Source organism: Saccostrea cucullata, unplaced genomic scaffold, assembly GCF_032062105.1.
Source record: "Saccostrea cucullata isolate Sc308-1 unplaced genomic scaffold, CSIRO_AGI_Scuc_v1 ctg989, whole genome shotgun sequence".
Lineage (NCBI taxonomy): Eukaryota > Metazoa > Mollusca > Bivalvia > Ostreida > Ostreidae > Saccostrea > Saccostrea cuccullata.
The window spans coordinates 123,935-147,395 of record NW_026924744.1 but is presented as its reverse complement, the minus strand read 5'-3'; the positions used below and the strand labels follow the sequence as shown (position 1 = coordinate 147,395).

General features: G+C 33.1%; 1 protein-coding gene across 10 annotated transcripts in view; it reads left to right on the top strand.

Annotated features, from left to right (window-relative positions):
* LOC134267212 (protein couch potato-like) overlaps window positions 1-23,461 on the top strand; it is a 74,311-nt gene that overhangs the window by 38,680 nt on the left and 12,170 nt on the right. For 4 of the 10 annotated variants that reach the window (XM_062749433.1, XM_062749438.1, XM_062749439.1 and 1 more), the window contains exons 2-9: window positions 10,946-11,023; window positions 13,322-13,375; window positions 14,941-15,003; window positions 15,269-15,407; window positions 16,204-16,355; window positions 18,545-18,571; window positions 19,208-19,228; window positions 21,408-21,667. In XM_062749433.1, coding sequence (XP_062605417.1) covers window positions 10,946-11,023; window positions 13,322-13,375; window positions 14,941-15,003; window positions 15,269-15,407; window positions 16,204-16,355; window positions 18,545-18,571; window positions 19,208-19,228; window positions 21,408-21,667 — 794 coding nt within the window. Of the gene's footprint in view, window positions 1-10,945; window positions 11,024-12,604; window positions 12,659-13,321; window positions 13,376-14,940; window positions 15,004-15,268; window positions 15,408-16,203; window positions 16,356-18,544; window positions 18,572-19,207; window positions 19,229-21,407; window positions 21,668-22,445; window positions 22,467-23,461 lie in introns of all 10 variants that reach the window. The other 6 variants (XM_062749442.1, XM_062749434.1, XM_062749435.1 and 3 more) reach the window with 6 other exon arrangements.

The following is a 23,461-nucleotide window of genomic DNA, read 5'->3' as shown; positions in this document are numbered from 1 at the left end:
AGATTCCAGTTTGTTTTGTGTAACTATGGTTTTCAATGTATTTAGTACAAGTCAAAGTCAAAATACTTCACAATTGAAAAAAAAAATTCAGCAGTTCTTTCAGTACCATCAAACCTTTGATTCCATTAGGTCTTTGAACAGTGCTTATTGATCTAAAAGAATCAATTATGTATGAGTTAACAAGTTTTGACTACAAAGAAATTGTTTAACCGTTGATGAGTTAACGCGATGTGTCTATTGTGGAGAGATTTTAGTGCAGTGTTCATATCTAGTGATGGATTACATTTGGAGAAGAAGAGAAAATTACAGCCTCATTAAAACAGGAATATTCCGAAACTTTCTTGTCCCGTGGGACACACTTATCTCCCCTTTGAGAAGCCGGTATCTATGGATATATTGGATGGTGATGTGTGTTTATTTTCATGACGAACGAAAATTTAATTTCTTGACAGTTTTTTGCTTTTTCTTTTTATTTCCTGAGAATCTCTAAGTTCTAATTCAGAAACATGATCAAAAACGTATTGATTGTTACACACACAAAGACTCAGGAGCCTGCATAATTGATTATACAATGTAATTTACACAACGTTACGTTTATATGCCTAATAAGTCTAATTACAATAAATTATTGTATGATCAAACGAGAATTGATTCTGAACTCCCTGTAGACAAAATATTTTACTTGTAACAGTACACACAGACTTATACATTGTACAGTAGGTTACGATTGGATCTCCCTTATTCATGAATTCCAAAAGGACTGGCTGATATTTACAGTTTTACTTTGGTACCTAAAACACCAATGGCTTGAATACCATGGATATGTAAAAAGATTTAGATTTCTAAGTATTTTAACCTTGATATTTTGATTCCTCGGGTATCTCAAACAATGTTCAGTCCCATTGAGGTAGAGAAATCAAGGATTGACTGTATATGGAAAATTTTGATAAAAATTAATTACTTTGAAATATTTACAATGAATTTATTAGTAGATTTAAAGGTAAAAGATAAGGTAGAAAATCATCATCACAAACAATTACTACAGTAAAACACTGTTATAGCAAACATGCTTATAACGAATGATGCTTACAGCAAAGTCATCTTCATTTCCCCTGGACTCTATTAAAAATTGTAAACTTGATGTATAAAACATCCGGATGTGTCCTTAGCACTTCGTTATATAATAAGCATGTTTTATAATTGAATCTTGGAACAATATCTGCATAAATCATATAAAACCACTAAACATCATATAAATCATCTGATGTTATAGCCCTGTGATACAGCCAGGCTATACCTAGCTAGCCCTCATCTCTTCTCTTAGTGATGTGGAATTGGTTTATAGTGTTTAGATAATTCCCTTATTATACACAGAGAAAAAAGGCATGTAAATACACAGGAAATATTGATCTGTGAGTATTGATGGTCCGTAATTATTTCATCCAGTGACATCAAAAATAAACCAGCCAAGTCAATGACGCCTGGAAAATAGGCTAATTAAATCAAGGCTCTTTGAGATGGTTTCATTCAAAGGAACCCCCTTCTGGTGCCCCCCTCCACAAATATCCTTATACAAGGTCCTGATGAGGGAATAATACAGAGATTTATAGAGGACAGGGAGACAGGATGTTTACTGTAATAGAGTGTATTGAACATATGGGTCTTATAGAGAGATAGATAAAGATGTTAACTTGTTAGTGTCAAATTGACCAATTCTTCTGTATTGAAGTAAGACATACAGAAAGTTCAGACTGGTTTATGTAGACATCAAGTTATTTAAGATTCAGTGAAAATGCAATCAATTTATGGTTTAAATCATTAGTTTTCTTCTTTTTCTCCTCCTATAATATAGGCAGGCATGTGATCTCACCTCTGTAAGTAATTAATTCCTGGGATCTATTTTTTTTTTTACCCATGTCCACATGTTTTTTATTTGTTGTAGCTTCTTTTTTTATTTATATTCAAAATATTCACCTTAAGGCATTTTCAAAATGAAAAAAAGAAAAAAATCAAATATGTGTCAAGTAAGCAGCTTTCAGGAGTTGTAAATTCCAACATATTGCTGGCTTTGAATTCTTCCCTGTGATTTATGACATTAACAAAGAAAAACAGATTTGTAATAATGAGATATGATATATTTTTTGGGGTTCAGCTGTTATCAAGGTTAGGTAATAGATGTATCTCTAGACTACACACAGCTTTATGAATTTCTGCCAAAAGAACTCCAAGGGGGACAATCCAATATCAATTTAACAGGTGCTTGTCAAGGGAGATAATTCAGAGATTCCTTTTTTTATGTAAACCTCAAAGCTGTCATAAAATTTCAGAAATTCTTTATAACAAATCTGGAATTCATTGAAAAATCCATAGAAAAAAAATGTCAGTTCACCTAATTCCATAAATAAAACTGTAAGCGAATCCAGAGTTTTTCAGCTTCAGTAGTCAGAAGAGCTGATGTTTGATGTAATTACATAACAGACGGATTCTTCCTCAGAATAATGAGAGAAATGTATAAATGTGAGAGCTTGTCAGGGTTAATGTTAGCTTCTAACATTAAGGTGCGAAAACAACTGTTAACCATCACAATCACTCACATAGTCTGATTCTACCTGAAATCTGGAGTGTTTTACAAGTGTACAAGACTGTAGACCTGTCAGCCCGAGTTCTTACACAGCTCTATATCTGTGGAGCATTCAGAACACACAGTTTGCTGTAAATTTTTATGTTCCATACAGGCTTGCAAGTTTCTGTAAAGAAAAACACATTGAACATCTGTCACGTGGTCTATTTTAGGATTATAATAATTAATGAATTGAAATAAAATATAGGACTTTTAAGTTAGACGAATGGAATTTCTTCCACCTGTAAATAACAGTAATTACAATTTCGATATATAACACATAGCATAGATGGGTAAAGTGATAATATCCTCTGTGTTATCCAGTACACCTGTCCTTAAGCCTGTCATGTCTGGTTCTCTTAGCTTGCACCCCTACCCCCCTTGTCCATCTCCCCTCATTTTCCCCTCTTATGTGCCTACATCTCCACAGAGTTAAAACCTCTGTGATGGACCAATATTTCCTTATTAATTCTACACAATGAGAAAGGTGTGGGTAGAAAGCAGCACATTTGTCAAGGGTTTGTGCTGAAGAATACTATCAAAAAGCCTTCACATATTGTAAAGATATATCTGGGTTTTCTTTATAGTTTTACCATATTCCGATCAGTTCAAAGTATTTATCTCATCATCAACTGGTTGTCATACATCACTACTATTGGGTCTTTGTGGCTCTATGATACTTGTCCCGATCCTAATGGTAATGCTATGGAGTACAAGAAACATTTTTACACGGCCGCAAACCAATTTATATAACTGTTGAAATTATTTTAGAAACTGAAATTTGCTGGTTTTCTTTTTAATTTCTTATATTTTTCTGTTAAAATATCCTTGTGACATGAAAAAAAATGCATGCGACAATGCCGATTTTCTTCATGAATAATGCATGTACAATATTACATGTATAGGCATTATAAACTGTGCATAGTCCTCTGCGTCTCTGCACTCAGTTTGGTACAACTTAACGAACTCTTGTGAGTTTGCTGTTTAAGTAGTTTTTACATAAAACGTACAAAACTAATTGTTTAAACTTAGCTATAGTTTTACCTTAATAAAAACGCAACAAATATATAATATGTGGGGCTCCTCGCTCTCTCTCTTAGAGGATGTTAACCCCCCCCCCCGAACTCCTTCTAGATCCACCACTATATTAACTTCTCTTTCAATCTCTTTGTTTTGGTGTTGAGATGTGGCGGGAAAGTGTTTGGCACATTGTAAAATGCGCTCTATCCTAGTCTCCTGGACGAACATGTCGTAATATTCTTTGCTTTTAAGAAATCAATATTTCATCATATTTTTGAAAAACATCTATAGGAAATGTTTAAATATACACTTCATTTCAAATAAATACAGCAGATCCTGTTTTAAAAAGAGAAAGTAAAATTGTTGATTTACAACGCGGTCTTTGTTTTAGACTTTGCCTAACACATATTTTCTCCGCACTTCAGTTATATCAGAGTTTGTCAATCAGGATTGGATGAAATATTTACCTCATTATTTATAAAATTTAATTTTACGATTATTGTGCTTTTTCTAAACATTTAGACAATCTTTGTTTAATATTGACTCGCCAGCGATATGAATATGATGAATGTTGAATATTTTTATTTAAATTGGTAACTCCGCAGAAACGCACAGCGTCTTAAAACTTTCATATCATATAACCGACCGCCTCCTGGCGGCCGGTAATAAATTGATTACTTACTGACCCTGTGTTTAGATACTCCTGTCTGGTCAGTTTCTCTGGGCCACATGTTGTGGAAGTCAATCAAATAATGACCAGGCCACTCTAAATTGTCAGATGTTGCTTTAATGAGGAAAAATTATTATATCAACAGCTACTCTTCAAGAGAATTTGGAAATTAAGCATCCTATCCAATGTACAAACTTTGCAATATGATGCTTATCCAGATTTTCTCTATTTCTAATTCTGTCTCGTCTGTTGGGTGATCTGCAGCCCCTTTATTTATTTAAGCCTAGAATTTTAAGTTTCACTCTCATTAAGACTATTGCCCTCTTCTGCTTCCAGTTGTTTTGAAGCTCTAAGCATTTTGTTTGTAATGTGTTAATTAATGGATACTGAAGCTTGTATTAATGTCACTCAAACACTGCAGTGATTTGATGAATTAGAAAGACTATAAGAAGCAGGATATTGACTCGGTAAATGTTTAATGGATCAATGTATCTCAGGTCTTGACAAAATTATCTGTCCTTGATCTTTGAAGAAAAATTAATATTACATGAGAAAACTGAATCTTTATAAAAATTATCTCCCCTGAATCACAAGACACTGATGGTACTATATTCATTGCCCTCGGCATATAATTCATCTCATCAAATGGTGTTATGTAAGGGGAATGATTTATCTTACACAATAAATTATTTTACATTGCTGTGTGTAGAACATCTGAAACTTTGTCAGTTTAGTAAGGTGAGCTCATTTTAGCAGACTTGGTAAAGTGAGTAGGTTTTCATTCCAGTGAGTACATTACAGGGCTTTGTTCATGTCACTACGACACTCTCTTAAACAGAAAGATCAATCCAGGAAATGATCGAGTTTCTCAAATGAAAAATGGTCTCTCAGAATTTAATTACAGACCAGATCCACTGAATATTAAATATCTCTTGACTCTTTTCAAGAACTGTTTTCAGTGTAATAAGGTTATATAATCCTGTAAAATTATTCTAGTTCTTGGAGGTGAATATTTGTGAAAATTTTACAGTTCAAAGAGAGGTGTTTTGCCCCAGGTATAAGGGTGACCCATTAACATGGTGCCCCATGAATGATGGTGATTCCAAAGTATTAACTATAAGATCTGTAAACCAACTTTTATTCGCGACGACTTTATTTCGTGAAGTACCGAGGTTAACCAATCATTGACAATTAATTATATAAAGAAGAATCAACATTTTTTTAATCAATTGTTAATAGACAAAGAGACTTAAAGGAAATGGTTTGAAATCCTGAGTGGACATTTTCTATTGGCTGGGCAGAAGAAGAGGCTGAAATTAACTACAGAACAAACTGAAAGATTTCTCGCATGCGAATAAAAGTTTTTTACACAAATGGCTATTAATCTATAAAGTTCTACAGTTGTGAAATGTAAACAAAGAAATTTTGCGAAGAAATGAAAATGTTGAACATATTCTTCCCTGTGAAGGTAAATTTATACCCAAGTGTGAGTGAGATTGTTAACTCTCTAATAAACACTTCAGCTAGTGTTTCAAATGCACCAGTTTTTCAGTTATCAATAAATTTTGATAGGTCACAATCTCTTGACAATAGTAATCATCCAAATTTACCTTAAAAGGAAGACAAAAAGTACTAATGTAATGGTTATATGAAAAAAAAAATACCCATTTACATCCATCCCCTGAAAATAAAAAAATAACAGTTCAATAGGGAAACCCTTTCAAGTTTGCAGTAATGTTCAGGCTTTAGGTCCTATGGGTATGGAATTCCCACTGTTATCTCTCTCTGCCTCAGAAAAAGAACACAAACACAGAATGTGGAGGAGGGATTCAATAAGAGGGGAACCTCAGTCAGGGGAATTCCCAATAACAAAAATAAAGTCTGATATCCCACAGAGAGGAGAGATATAATATACAGTCAATGTTTGCCAGATAATTAGCATGAAATGGATCCCGACATGGAAATTCATTCAGGATATCGGCATCTGGGGACACAGGGATGTTTTCTGGGAGGCTGAGATAAAGTTTGAAGTTTCAGGAATCGGACCATTTATTTTGGCTTAGAAAAATGAGACAGCTAGTGTATAAGCTCAGAATAGAAAATGTTTTCCAATATTCTATGATGCATGTTTAATATATGTCACAAAGGGTCAAAGTGATTGAAGAAGCTTTTTTGCTTTAAAATATTCAATGGAGAAAATAAATTAACCAAAGATGATCAAATAAAAGAAAAGAGAGATGGAATAATTACTGAATATTCTTTGGCCTCTATCCACACCAAATGTAAAATTCCTACCCCACCCACCCTGTTTCCTGAGGTATAATTTGTCCCCCATATTATTGTCAGGTACAGGTGAGAATGGCTGACACTGATTACCTGTAGTTACCTGTAATTTACCTGGACAACAGGTATACTCTCCTTCATTTCTGTTCTGATGATAAAATCAGCAAAGAAAATTCAGGACTTGGTCTCTCCCTAATTAAATGTGCATTTTGTGCAAATGTCGTGTAACAAGGCAGTTAATTGTCTTTTGGTCTTTGGTTGCTATGCTACAATTTTTGCATGTATTGGATATTAAGTCGGTGTTCAACAGCTGCAAAGACTTTAGAGGCTGTTAATATGATTTGTCGCAATAGCTTATGTGTAGCTCTGACTCTGTTTTATACTTCATGGGGGTATATAGATATATATTAATGGTTAACTGGGAACATCTGATACGGCTTCTATTAGGAGTCTCCAGTTTATCCCAGACAGTGGTATTTGATGTGGGTCTGTTATAATCACTGTTGTATATACAATATATACATGTTGATTCGGACTTTGAGCTTACTTTGAATGGACAGCTTTATTATAGAGACTGTATACATGTATACACATTTGGGATTTTAAGAAATAAAAATTCTGCTGAGTCTGTTAAGTATGCTTACATGTTGATGATTTTGGTTTCTTTTGGATGAAGAGCTTGAGACTCAGAAAAACAGCATCTATTGCCAGTGAGACTTTTGAAATTTTTTAATCTGTGGATGCGTACATGTGGACCAGAGTTTGGGGTTTAATCTGATAGAACCTGCCTGAGAGACAACATCTCCGCCAGTGTGACTTTGATATTTTTTTTCCCTGCTGACTTTATCTTTTAGGAGTTGATGGTTGTCTTGCAGAGCCTTGATGGGTTTCCTACAGATTGAATTGGAGTTAACAGAAAAATATACACACCACAAAAAAAATTTGTTAAAATTGTACATTTTGAGGGCCGGGGCTTCAATCTGCCTGCCCATCTTATGAGTTGGATACTCTACATACATGTATATTATAGATGTGTAGCTACAGCGACTTAAAAGGCTGAAGCCGAAACGAAACATAAACTTTTAATGTTAGGCTTTATGGATGATTATATCGGAGACAGTAGGACCGTAATTGATATTTAGTTCATAAACTTGGGACTCATTTTCTTAGCTTCGTAGCTTCAGTGAAAATCAGAGTACAGATATCAAACTCTTAATTTGTGATTTTTTCTGAGTCACTAAAATCAAAACAGCTTGTGATTTTTCTAAGAATGACATTGTGAGATACATAACTCTTGTGATTATTCTGACTAAGTTTCTGAGATATATAAAGCTTCATCTTTGTGATTTTTCTGAGTGAGACAGTGAGATATAAAACTGTCGTGATTATTCTGACTAAGTTTCTGAGATATAAAGCTCCATCTTTATGATTTTTCTGAGATATAAAACTCTGTGATTATATTGAGAGTAGGATATCAAATTCTGGTGATTCTGTGTGAGATTATATGCCAAGATACTTATACCTATAAGCCTCTTGTTATTTTTCTGAGTCTCTGACACATTTTTATTGTGTTCAAATTCCTTGATGCAAATATATCTCATCTTCAGGAAGTGAGAGCAATGATGCTAATTTTATTGTCTCTCGGAGTCGTTTAATGTCGAGTTTGTGAGAATTACAGCTGTATAGGATACTGGCAGATCAATACACTGGGTTATATAATACATTGGCAGAATGATGCTGAAATTTCAGGTATAATAACAAACCCAACCATCTTATTCCATCTCACTTCCTTATTTTATTTCCGTGGAAGTAAAAATCAATGCATCGATCGCATGCATATTAAGAAAGTTGAATGGCCATTATGTTACGCCTATTTATCCTAATGTAATTAATTAAATTTATGGAATATTAAACAGATTATGTTGTTCACAAAATGCTCCTTACATAAAAATGTAAAAACTACTTCTCAGTAAAATTTTCTTTGTTAATACTTTTTAGTAGGAAAAGTAAAAGTTTTTGTTTTAAGATTCACTAATTTAATTCATAATGTACCGTACATTTGCATATCATGAGAAGAAAATTAGTGAATGAATCAGAAGTCTGTTGAAAAATTAACTTTGAATTTTGAAAAAAAATTTTGTCAGAAGTTCCCAAGTCTTGAATTCTCAAAGAATTTTTAAACACAATTTTATTAATAAATTCAAATTATAAATATAAAATTTTCACTTGCAGATTTTATATATGTCAGTGACTTTCAATTACATTTGTATGCAATGCAATTTTTCATCTTCCATGATCAATGTATATTTAAGTTGGAATATTTCTATTGTTGTTGCGTAATACACAGAGTGACAAACAAAATAAATTTTTACGTAAATAAACTTCCATGACATTAAATACTTCTTAATGAAGAGAGTCATAATTACTGCTTAACGAAGGTTTGTTAATTAACAACTCGACTAATGATTTTAGTCCTCTCTGTACATGTATCATATGATAAGTTAACTGAATAACCCTTAAGAAAACCTTAAAATTTTAGTCATGTTTATGAGGCTAGAAAATGACAGCTCAAGTTAATTAAGGTCCCAAATTGAAATATTTGCTACATTCCAATTGCCTGTACTTATAAGGTACATCATTTCTTTTACAAAGAACAATGTTTTTATATGGAAATGCATCATATAATCCTATTAAAATTTCAAATTAAAACAGAAACACCCAGTAAGGAAAACTACATTATGAATTGATTCAACCCTTAAATTCCTCTTTTTGCCTTTATCAGAGTTGTCCTTAAAAAGTGAAGTATAACAAAGACATTATAAAGTGAGTTCATTCACTAAATGGGTTCCTTCCTGTAGTGGGAAAATTCCCTTTATGAATTCCCCATTTTATGAAGAAATTCTGAGTACATACTCCTACATGTATCAATATTTTGAAGCCTCTGTGTGTGTATTTTGTAAACATGTTTGTAATTGCATACAAGTATAAGCTTATAATATTAATTTTATCATATAACTTTAGAATTATTGATTACTTCTTGAGAAGCAACCGTACTCAAATAAGTGTATAAATATAAATTATCTTGGAGGTTGGCCAATCCTTATTAGAAGAATGAAAATATTAAACGATGATATTTCAATTTTATTTGTATTACATGTATTATCTAACTGCTGTATTTATCACATCATGATGAAAAATAGTCTCGTGGGTAAAAGTGGGTAAAACGTAGAAATGTTAAGGCTGTCTAAGTGCACCGAGAATCTGAATCAATTGTCTCTCAATTCTCGTTTGAAACATCGTATTATTTTGTTTCAGATTGATAAAACTCTTGGTACCTATCTGTAAAATCATGAAAATTTTAAAGAAAATTTTATTTTGAAATAAAAAATTTAATGTTCTATGTCAGCAGTAATTTGAATTCAGCTATTTTGTTCAATTTGATTACAGGCCATTGCAGGGTATTAGCTATATGCAAAGGCAAACTTTTACTGAACGTTGATTTATCAACACGCAAATAGCTGATATCTGCTATATTGAGAATTCTATCATGCAACTTTTTCTTTTACTTTGAAATTGGATTTCTCCATTAGTTGAATTACAATGCTCATCCTGTTAAATCAAGATAAATATTTATAAAGCTGAAGCTTTCAACAAATGGATTCAAACTTGTTTGGTTTCACTTTTACTACCCTTGAATCATTTTTTGCAACATTGTCATTTTACCCAGTAAAGTGATTTTATATTCCATGTGTCCCTTAATTGTCAAAAGGTTCTTAAGAACACAGAATTTACATTTTGAGAATCACTTTCCTTATTGGCTAAAAACTTTACAGTCTTGGTGAAAGGGGGATAACTGCTAATGTTTTGTGATTTATATGGAATGGAGTAGTCATCCTTAGTATTATACAAAGTGAATGGAAATCAATTGCTTCATTGTGCTTATTTTCTCAAATATAGAATTCATGTATGTTTAGATAAAATCTAAGAAAAATTATCAAAGCAATGGTGTTTATGATTATATTTTTGTCTATTTTTAGGTCCGTACCCTGTTTGTTAGTGGTCTACCAATGGTGTTTATGATAATATTTTTGTCTATTTTTAGGTCCGTACCCTATTTGTTAGTGGTCTACCAATGGTGTTTATGATTATATTTTTGTCTATTTTTAGGTCCGTACCCTGTTTGTTAGTGGTCTACCAATGGTGTTTATGATTATATTTTTGTCTATTTTTAGGTCCGGATAGTGGTCTACCAATGGTGTTTATGATTATATTTTTGTCTATTTTTAGGTCCGTACCCTATTTGTTAGTGGTCTACCAATGGTGTTTATGATTATATTTTTGTCTATTTTTAGGTCCGTACCCTATTTGTTAGTGGTCTACCAATGGACGCCAAGCCCAGAGAACTGTATCTACTATTTAGGGCATACAAGGTAGGTATCCATAGCAACCAAAACATACCCAGAATTCCTCACTCAGAAAATTTTATCATCAAATAATCTTACAATGATTATAATTATTTAAGTTTTCATTAATTTCATTCATTGTATGTGATGATTGTTGTTTTTGTATTCAATTAATATTTTTTAGGAGTTAATGAAACCTAAATAAAAAGCTAATACAAGAGTTGACCTGTCTTGTAGGTCAAAGGTCATAGGTCATAATCAGATGAATAGTGTACTTACTTTCACCTGTATATCACATGTGAGGTGAAACATTAAGTAAATCAATGTTTATAGTTTAATCTCTTAATTCCACCATTATGAGATCTTGGAAGGAATTTCTTTTAATAAATTATTTAAAAGTGATTAATACCTTGTTAAAGGGTTGACAGAAATTTCAAAGCTGTTTTAGATTAGTATTAATTCTCTGAGTTAGGAATTGTCTCAGTGTTTAAAAGTTTTAAATCAGTATAGGGACAACAGTTTAGAAATATATTTGCCCGTTACAGACTCATCAGTACAAATAATTCTCAATTAACCAGCACTCCCAATTACATTTAATTAGATAGATTTGCAAATGCATCTTCATCTTCTTCAAAATCATAAACTGTAATATTTATTATGAATATGGGGATGTCCCACCTTAAATGTAAAGGGTCATACCACCTTAAATTTATTGATTGAGTCTATGCCAAAAATTATTGTCTGCAGTAGGCATTTATTTGTTCCTTGACCCTTTCATGTAAGCTGTTGCAACTAATTGTAAGATTATCATTAAATATACATCATTCTTGCCCATTATTAATGTTCTATGTCAAACAGTCATACATCGTGTCTATAACTCCATGTGCTGTTGATTATGTATGATTTAGTAAAGGTATACACACCATTATATGTGTTGGTTTACTGACTGTGTGATGCTAATTAATCAGAGGACAGGAATTGTGGAGTGAATTGTTTTATATGTGTTTTACCCCCTTGCAATAATGACTACCCCCTATGTGATAACTAATTACGACTCCCTTGCTGCTATGTTAGATATATCCAGATGTTGTCAACCTAATTTAAACCTTGTAGATTTACCTCCCTTTGATTCTTCATATCTACCTGTTTTGAGCAGAATTTACAAAAAGACGTCTTCAGTTTTTTACCTTATTTTTTTTTATTTTATAATTGCCATTATTATGCATGTGTCAAATTATCACTTTCATAATTTAAATACAATTTTCAAATCACTATTTTATTACTTTATTTTTCCTTTTTTACATTGAACACTAAAGCATTTTTTCTTCTCAAAATGAATATTTTTGGATTTCACAAAAAATAAAAATAATACCATTTTTTTTTTCACAATTACCAGGTATTTTTATGGAAAAAAAAAAATAAAAGTATTGGAATGTGACACTTCATCTTGAATCTAACAACATTATCTTTTTCTATTTTTTTTTTTTATTATTTTTTAATCTAATTTTTCTGATGAATTCTGGTCATTATGTCACTTGTGGTGGGAGAAAAGAGCCTAACCTGTCTGTCTGTGTGTAGTCTTTATATAGCACTCGATTCTGCTTCCAGGGTTATGAAAATGCTTTGTTAAAGGTGATGGGAAAACCCGGCAAAAATAACAGCGTAAGTTCAAAGGTCACAGTCGTCATAACAGCACTGTCACCACAGTAACATCACTGTGAGAAATGGCTGACGCTATCACTTGTTTAATGTGTGGGAAATTTACGGCCAAAATTAACAACAAATCAAGCATGCTAATATTTTATTGCAAAACTAACCGTGTGGCAACACCTTTGACTGTTTTGTTTGTTTGTTTTGTGCTAACCCTATTAGGTTGTATTGAATGCTATTAATTTTCACATTGATCTTATTTATTAATGTTTTCCTCTATTTGTTCAGGAAGAGGTTACAGGAAAATAGTTTATCGTAAAAAAAAAAAAAAACAACTTCAAAGCATTTGTTCATTTTCCTGTGATCCTGCACTGTTATGAATAATTGGAGGGTATTTGATGTAAAAAATAAAATAAAGCCCTACTAGACAGTATGAGAGTCATGAGAATTTTGCTAAAGTTTGAAATAAAGTAAAAATTTTAGAATAGCTGAATATTAAATCAGCAATAAAAACTGTCAAAATGTAAATGTTTCATCAATACTTATTGCGTACGACTGTAATTAATGTTTTGGTCTCTACCGAGTCTTCTAGGGCTATAAATAGAATCATCAGCGTCATCATCACACAAGTCACTTGGCACCATTGTTGCGAATGATCACATGTTTATTTTACAGGGGTACGAAGGCTCCCTGTTAAAAGTCACAAATAAAAACGGCAAAAACACGTCTGTAAGTACCCGACACGGGCCGGTCCATTACAGAACACCCTGTCACCCCTACTGTGTGGATCAGTCCAGTACTTGGATTGAACCACTTTATGCTATCTGGGGGGTGAACAGGATTCAACTTTTGAAAATATAGCTGATTAAACTCAAAAGTCTATTAGTAAAATTGTTTAATTTTCTATGACTTGGAAAATGTTTTTGTTTCATTTTTTTATCAACTTACTTGCAAAAAACATAAGACCTAGAGTTAATGATCAAATTATTAAAAAAAAATGTAATGATTGATCTGATTGGACAGCAGTTAATGTCAGCTGATTTTTAAGAAGTTGTTTCTGTAATGTGATTGGTGGAAAGCTGCATGTTCAGGCTGAGGGCATGTGTAGGTGGTGGATTATTATAATCAGGATGTTGTCATCTAGAACATCTTTATCTGTTCTCTCTTTCTTTTCTTTATTTCATCTTACCCTCCATTACATTGTATGAAAACCTTATTTTGATGTTCCTAGATACATTATAATTCTCCAAGTTCATTGGTATTTAACAATGTTTAAGCCTAATGACTGGATTGGAATCTATAGCCAAAGCATTTACTGTTACAATTTATTTGATTGGCTAGTTATGAATAGCAGTTCATTCATGCTTACCATTGATATGAGTAGCTGATGTTTCAGTATTATACATTACCTGAACATCTAATTTCCCTAAACCTAGCATTAATGATTAGATAAACTGCTTCTCCTTTAGTATGAATCCTTTGTAGTTATTTTCATGCATGCTTCAGTCTATCCAAATCATGATATTTGTGTATTCATACATGGAATACAAGACCTATTTTAATTGCTCAAGAACTTGATAAATATTTAAATTTGGCCACTCCATAACTTTTGAGTAGTTTTATTCAAACATAATTGAATATGCATGAATTATGAATGAATATTCCAATCAGAATCAAGCAATTCATGAGTCTTAGAATTTTAGTCTTTTTAGTTTATAACTATATCACCAATGCCAGCATAAGCTCTTCATAATTTTTTGATAGTATAATTATGTCTTATATCTCAAAAATTGTAAAGTACAAAGTTTTAGATGGAACGAAAAGATGTATCATCTCTCTTAAGCTTGTACTTAAATATATGGAAGGAACTGAATCCAATAAAAAGCTCAGAAAAAAGTCAGTTTTAGACATAACTAGATAATCAGGTTGAAATCTGTCCTACAGTTTACATTTAAATTCATCCTTAGCTGTCCATCTACATCAACGTTTGTCTCTCCATTACTCTGCTCTCTCTCTCATTTTCTCTGGCAGTTTGTTATTTAATCAAAGATGTAAATGAAGTTCAATATTATTTTGATACCAGTCAACATGTATCTTACTTTTTAAGATATTTGAGTAGTGAATTATATATATATATATCATGCTTTTGACAACACTTTAATCACTGTTGTGCCGTGTAGATATTAACCTCTAATACGATGTTTTCACATTAATAAACCTATTATTGCTGGTTTTGTAATTGCTGTGGGTATGTATGTCTGTCTGTAATTAAATGACTCCCCTTTGTGTTACAGCCAGTGGGATTTGTGACATTTAGTTCTAGAAGTGCAGCAGAGGCAGCTAAACAGGACCTACAGGTTAGTGACTTATACCTGGAATAATACAGGTATTACTGATCTACCTGAACAGGTAAAAGGTTAGTGATTTACCTAGACAGGTGTCAGTAATCTACCTGAACAGTTCAACTGGATAGTGAATTATACCTGGAAAGGTGAAATTGATCTACATGACATTGTTGATTCAATGTGTCTTGCAATCAACAATGTGATTTTCTTGTTTTTATATTTTTTAAAGATCTTCCATATGAATTAACAGTTGATAATTTATTGTTGTGAATTTCAGGGTGTAAGGTTTGATCCTGACTTGCCACAAACCTTAAGGTTGGAGTTTGCAAAGAGCAACACAAAAGTCACAAAGCCTAAACAACAAAGTCCACAGCCAGCTGCCACCCATCCTACACTAATCCACCCAATCACAGGGCGTAAGTAAAATCACATGACATAAAACAACCAATCAAAGGGCATAAGTAAGATCACATGACAAAAAAACACCCAATCACAGGTAAAAAATAACATGGTGTAAGTAACAACACATGACAAAAATCATCCAATTAAAGGGTGTAAGTAACATCACATGACAAAAAAAATCACAAAAAAAATCACATGACAAAAAGAAACAACACAATCATAACATGGTGATATAACTTCATATGACAAAAATCAGCCAATCACAAAGCATATGTATCATTTCATGACAATGTCATGCAAATTTATGTGTTATTTTTAATACAAAGAATTTTCTTTGATTGCAATAAAATATGCTATACTGATAATCAAAGATTCCTTAAGAAAGAAATGCCAAGGGAGATAATAGTTTAGAGAAGCACCACTGACACATGGGAATAGATGTTTTAAAATTTAACAAATTTTGCTTCAGTGTAACTGGTTTTTAGACATATTTTAAGCTTTAAAATTATTTAATGATGACAGATTTAATAAATTTGAATTTAATTGATAATATGAGATTTTATGATTTAGCTAGATAAATTGTAATAGCAGTGTGTTTGAAAAGAATACAAAGTTTGTTTTATTTTGATGAAATGAGGTATTTGTTGTGTGATGTGTTAGAGGGTGGTTTCAGGTAAAATTACTTGGGTGTATGTACCGAATTATTTTGAATTTATGGTTAATTAAGGGTGTACCAGCAGTAGTTAAGCTTCACTAACAGGTACTCAGCTTTTATTTTGCACGTGTGGATGGTCTCCCTTTGCTTTTCAGAGGAACTAAGTGCAGCGTTTTTCCCAGGAGCCACTGAGACCTGGGCCCCACATCCTCTGGCTGCCTACCCAGAACTGGCAGCCCCGACAGCAGCGCTTCACCACCACGCGGCGCTCATACAGCACCCCGCCCTGGCTCAAGTCCCGGTACGGGTTAGTGGTCAATTTACTATACCTCTTACTGCACACGTGCAAAACACTGGGACACAACAGGCACCATGGCAATAACGTCACCTGGGGTATCCATGGCAACCACTGTTTTTTATTTATAGGGGAATTTAAAGGTCACTAGAGGTCACTCTGTCACTGAGATTTACACCTGTGTGTGAAGTTGTGTTGTATGGATAATTTGGTTGGGAGGAATGTGAAACACAGATAAACATTGTTAAGATGAACATTTCACTGTATATTTTGCTATAGCTGAGCACATTTACTAATTATACTAGACAAAAGTACACTATAAAACAAATAAATAACAAGCAATTAATATGCAGAGGCCAAGAGAGAAGATTAAAAAAGAAAGAAAGAAAGAATTTTTTAGGTTTATTTTTAGCAAGGAATTTTTATCTTGGTCAGTTTATCAGTGTGTTCAGCACTCACCTAATTTGGACCATGTCTGCTAGATATAAACTAAAACCTTGGTTTATAAATTGTTAGACAAACAGTGAAAGTACTCATTTAGCCTTTTAGTTTCTTAATATATAAGTAAATGTGCCGATAATAACAAACAAGTCTCCTATTTCTTTCCCTATTTTACGTTAGATGTGTTTCAGCCCTCAGTCTTTTTTCAGACATGAATTTCACACTGTCCAAGTACTAGTCTAAAAATTTAGTCAAAGACATAAGAAAACTTATGTGAGCTATTATGATAAGAGAACCAATGTCTTTGGATAGCTGATTGGAAACCACTTTTGTCAAACATTAGCCTGCCAATATGATAAGTCACAAGGTTACAACTTTCATCAAATACTTGGAATCTAAGATTAACCATTATTAGACAGACTTTTGAAGGTTAAGGAAACCCTATATTATTTTGCTGAAAGTCCTCAATAAAAATAAAGTAATATATTTTGAAATAAAAGAAGTGTTTCAGTTTCTATCTCACTGGGCAGCTTGGTCGTGTGTTGTAGAGTATTGTCATTTGTTGTGATTGATGTGGGTAAAGAAATCAATGCACCATCCGTCAAATAATGGGTAAATCTGCTCATCCATAAGTCCTTCCAAACATTATTTAAAACAAAAATGTAATTTAGGTTCTGAGACTCCCCCAAGACTAATCTAGTTGTCATTTGGAATTGTGAGAATTATCAACAGGTCTGTTAGAAACAATGGGTCAATTTGGAAATCATTTTGTGTATCCTCAGCAAACATCATACAACAAAATGTAATTTAAAGTTTTGAGACTTTTCCATACTTACTTGGTGGTCATATGGAATTATGGGAATTTTCGGTTCTCTTCCTGTTGTTCCCCTGATCAATGTTGTTTTGCACTGTGTTGTAACTTGTATAAGGAGAGGCTATTTTTAGTAATGGTTAATTTAAGAATCAAAGCCCTCCAATGAAGAAATGAGATGTTGAATGATCACACACAACAGCCAAGAAATAAAAACAGCCAGAAATGAGATAACATAAGGTCTTTTCATTGACAATTAAGGTTATTGCACCTTTTTAAAACACTTGCTACAAGCAACAACAACAAAAATAAGAGAGAAATGACACATTCATTGTACCTGCATAAACACTGTTTTAGATGTGTTCATTTTAATGTTAATAAAAACAAATTTGATAGCAGCAAGTACAACCTTAGATATACTGAAAATCTTAAATTTTGAAAACAAAAATTCTATGTTGTGTGAAGTTGGCTGTTGTGTGTTATGTAGAACTATATTAAGAGTTTGACAACTTGTATGGTGTTTAATTATTAGTTAATTAACTGTGACTCTACTAATAATGAATCTTGTTTGCTTTTTCTGACTTTCTGCAAGGAAATATCAAAATTCTCTTTTTCTTGAAGAAAATTTTCCTCCTTTCTTTCTATCTGTTTTATAGCCAGATCTCCTCAGATTCTGAGTAAAGTGCAAGTAAAAAATGAAATTATTCATTTTCAAGCCATTGAAATTAATAATGTTTTTGTATATTCACACTGAAATGAAATAAGAATCTAAATTTACAAAAAAAGGGGGGGTATTTAACCAGTGAAATTTTATGTAAGGGTACTAACAAAAATAACTTTGAGAAAAAATAAATAAAAACAGAAAAAAATGTTGTTTTTGCTTTAGCATAATTCTATATGTAACCTTTTGACCTTGTTTTGTGACCTTTGACCTCTTGTAAAATTCTAGGAATGGACATTTCACACCCTCCCTCAGGTATGATAAACATTATTTACTTACTCTCTCACCTGGCACACCACGCAAACTGTTACCAAGGCAACAAACCAGCTCTTCCTAATCCCCTCAAAACAAAAAAATTCTGACACGCTATTGATCTCCCCTTCTAGCTTCTATTATTGAAGATTCTTAGCACCAGTTATATACTTTATCATGAAAAATCTAAGTACTGAAAAGCCTCATAAAAACAGCTTATCAAATTAAGTCCCATAGCATGCTAAAATATATAGATGCACTTGCTAAATTTATTTCCGTATTGGCTAAACTTGCACTTAAAAAGTATGAATTGCTCCCTCAAGTGTAAAACTGTCAGCAAAGGCTAGTTCATTCAACACCCACAGAAATTGTTAAAAATTTAATGCTAGAAATCAGACATGGATTCAAGTATTTACTGATGCACTGCAAACTTTAGCACCATGGCAACACTATACATGTAGTCATAGTAATGGGCACTGCTCCTATCTACAATATTTTGTGAACTGAAAAGTAAAAAAAAAGTATAACTGAAGCATTAAAAAGTTCAGCAGAATATGGCTTTTGTAGGTCAAATGAGAAGAAACATTTTAAAAATCCAGTTTAAACATTTCTCAATAAGGTGTTATTATACTATTATAGGAATGGATTCCTCATATTCAGGTAAATTTAACTGATTTTCAATAACTTTCAAGAAGAATATGTGTCTATTCAAGCGGTATAATGACCAGTCTTTTCTTATTTGCAAATCTTGAGTTTATTAAATTAGGAAAAGCATCTTTGTTGGCTTGGTAAACTCTGACCCGGAGCACCTAAATCACACCAGCCCTCTATAGATTGTACACCCATCAGCAATCACCAGAATTCATCTCGAACACGCTTCTGTGTGTTCTAAAAATAGCATGAATGAAGCCTGCATGTGTTTTGATCAAAGCTCTCTTTCTCTCTGATCTTTTAAATCCAGTATTCACCAATCTAACCCAACAAGCCATTAATGATTTGCCTACAAGATCCATCTGTATACGTACCATACTGTAATTATGAGATGTTTTTAATATACAGGGATCCCTTGACTAAGTAGGACCATGTTATTAAATAGATTCTTTCACTTGTTTATATAGATGCTTTGTATTTGCATGATATGTCATATATTTAATTTTTCATGGACCTCTTTACATCCCAGCTTAATGAAATTACTTTAAGGTTCTCAAAATTTTCATCTCCAATGCAGTAAATTAATGAAATTAATAATTTTCATGTGCTAAAATGAGTCAAAACATAAAATTTTGGAAGAGTCAGAAACATATTTCGAAATCATTTTACGTATTTTTTTCTTTGGATGTTTTCTGCTTTGTCCTTTTAGTTTATAATTAGAATAATCAGCTAAAGCCAATTCCTAAAAATCCTTTGATATGGTGAGAGAAAAAGAAAAAAAATCAAGAGAATTTCTTTCATTTCTTTCATTAAGCACCATTGGAAGATTTAAAAAAAAAAATGATACAAAGCTGTGATGTGGAGGGTCTGCACTTATAGAGAAAGCCAATGTCTTTTTCAGCACCCGAATTTTCTCTGTATAGAGCACACAGTACGGTGTCCTTCCCAGCATTCCTCAGATACACCTAGCCAAGGGCTGCATGCAAGGAGGGCTTCTATCACCACTCTCATTCATTGCTAACATTCACTAAAACCAACGTATCGCTCTGCAGCTTTATTTTTATAGTTTTTGTTTCTCTTATTGCATATTTTTCACTCAACGTTTTTTTGTATTACAATTATGTATTCTATACTTTGGGTACCAAAAAGTTATCTTCCTCTTTCTTTAATATCCAAAGTTAAAAAAAAAATAAAGAAAAAAAAAATAAATGGACATGGTTTAGGAGGCAAAGCACTTCATTTACTATATTTTTTATATCCTTAAGGAGTGTGACACTTGTTAAACTGTAGATTTTTCGTCCCACCTTATAAGTGTAACAGTAGAGTAAGCTTTTCTGTGTGGCACTTTCTACTCTTCTTATTTCATTGCATTAACGTAGAAACAAAAGTTACCCCGTGTTTTTTTTAGACCACATTTAGTAGTCACCACTGCAAGCGACAGAAGATCTAGCAAAGTCTTTCTTTTTTAAAACGTTTTGTTATTGATATTTCCTGCACACGTGGGACATTTACACAACAAAAATACAAATTTTAGAGCGAACCCATTTGGTAAACATAAATTACAAATTTTAGAGCGAACCCTCTTGGTAAACATAAATTGAGGAACGTTGGAATCTGAAAGCTGGCTTTAGACATAAAGAGAAGGTAGGTCGTAAGTCCGTTTTTTGGACCCAAAAAATGTAACGAATGAGCAATGAATGAAAGACATGGGATTGAAGCCTTCCTATAATTTTGTGGGGTTATGTCATCATGATCCTCACACAATTGATCAGGCTAACTCCTCACACAATACATCAGTGTAACATACAAATAGGAAAAAATGGAGCATCCGTGTGCAGACTTCCTAATATCAAATGTTTTACAGCAATATTTCTTTATTCGATACCTTTTTATTTACGTATACATTTGAGTAAATTTTTGGATTATACACCACCATGGGTTCTGAAAAGAGAAATTGTCAAAAAATGAAAGTCAAACAAATCAATCAAGACATTTTTCTAAAAAGAAAAGAAATTTAAAGGGCCTAAATTCCGTTTGGTAACAAGTCTTTTTGACCACATGCAGAATGTATGACCCCATTAAACATTTTCTGGGACTGCACACCTCCCACGCCTTATAGCTGTATCTGGGGACACAACCACATGCTGGGGAGGGGCCCCGCCACTGACGCCTGGGTTATTATTAACAGATTCACCATCCCACGGTGGTAGCGCCCCCGCAAGCCGTGTCTGCCGCTCTGCCACATCCTCCTATTGCGGCCACGCCTATACTTACTAGCCCACTCAGCACTAGTGTCAGCACATCCGGGGCACTGCAAGTGCAGACGTCCTCACAAAGCCCGGGGTTGTCTGTAGCGGCACACACCAGCAACTCGCCCTGCTCCACACTGTTTGTGGCTAATCTCGGACAATTTTCGTCCGAGCAGGAACTCAAAGACCTATTCAACAGGTGAGTACCCATAATGCGCCTTTGAAGCGTCTTTGTGACATGGACTTACGGGGGTTTCAAACGTGCTTTGAATTTAAAATATGTTCATACAATCTCTGTTTGTTTAGAAATTGGACTGTTACTTGCAAGTGACAAATCTCAGGGAAAAAAATGTAATTTAAAATATTTGTAATGAAACATGTTAGACGGTTAACTTGGTACATGAGTATTTAAAAAGGTACGTATAGATTATATTTTAAACCATGGTCGATTTTTTTGCTGGAAAGTTTCTTTTCTTTAACTGGGTGATCAATAATTTATTACTCACGTTTAACGTAAGCTTCTAGACGTGCAACAATGTAATTATAAGAAAATTAAACACGAGAACACTTTAAGTTCAATTTGAAGACTTGCAAGGTAAGAGAAGAAAATAAAAGAGGAAACCTAAAGACAGATCGAGAATTGGATTCAGTGGAATCGGGAGGCGTTAACGGGCATGTTTCCTGTGGATCGAGACGCCCCAATATTATGCATGGAATCACTCAAACCCAACTCACTAAATCATATCTTTGTTTATTTGTCCAAATTGGAAAAGGGTACACTCAGTGTTTGTTTACCTATTAATTGTTTGTTCCCAATCCCAAAACATTTTCCCCAGAATCATTTATTCTCAAGGTGTTTTACTGTGTACCTGTGTTATTTTTACCTGATATTTGATGGTCACATCTGACTGTGTACCTGTGTTATTTATACCTGATGTTTGATGGTCACATCTGAATTAGTAACGTTAATCTTGTAGATATAACGTTAAGTCTTGAAGGTAAGCGGACATGTTTAATCTCCATTTTATAGATCACAAGAACGTTTGACATCTTTACCATCATTTATAGATCACAACAAGAGTTTGGTAGACACTGATTACACCGTAGCTATATTTGAAGCACTTCAGCGCTTGGATGGAAGTAACTTATATAAGGAGTCCCCTTCACACTCTTTTACACGGCTATATTATTATATTGTTATTATTTTTCTGGCTGATTTCTCAATATATTCTGCACTGTAATCAAGGCTTGACCTTTATCAGATAAACCATTAGACGGGTTGCTGTGAATATTACAATCAAACTTTGAAAAGATATTTCATGGTTTTAACTGCAATTTGAGTTTTAGATATAGACTTATCTTGAACATCGAATGCAATGATTAAGGCTTCAAATTTTGACCTGCTTGCACATTTATTCACTATAAATTTAAGTGTGGAATACAAGTTAAATCAAACCTGCAAAAAGATGAAGCAGTATGTTTGGACAAAGAAACTCAATTCTTGAAAATTTACATGAGCCCCATTTCTCTGGTATTGGTCAGTTCTTGGTTACCTGCAGAAGTTGGACCATAGCTCCAATTCTGAAGCAGCTGATCCCAGGAAAATATGTCACCTTTCTTTTTGACAAAGACATTAGTCATGCTTATACATTTTTTTAAGTGCTTAAGAATATTTTTGAATAAAAAAAATCGTTGAAAACGCAGTGACACAAGTTCATTCTTTAAGTTGATAGCATCGAACACGTGAAAGGTGACACATTCCAATACTGATATATACGTACAATCAAGTTTCTCATTTCAACAAGGAATTTGAGACAGCTGTTATCAGAAAGGATCACATGATCTTGTTGACAATTGCTCACTACTATTCAGATTATTCCTTTGTTCTACAGTAGGAATGAATTTGAAAAGAATGAAGCATTGTCAATCAAGAGTAATCGCACCAGAAAATATAAGGAACAATTGTCAGTACTTTGTTATACCTTTTCTGGTG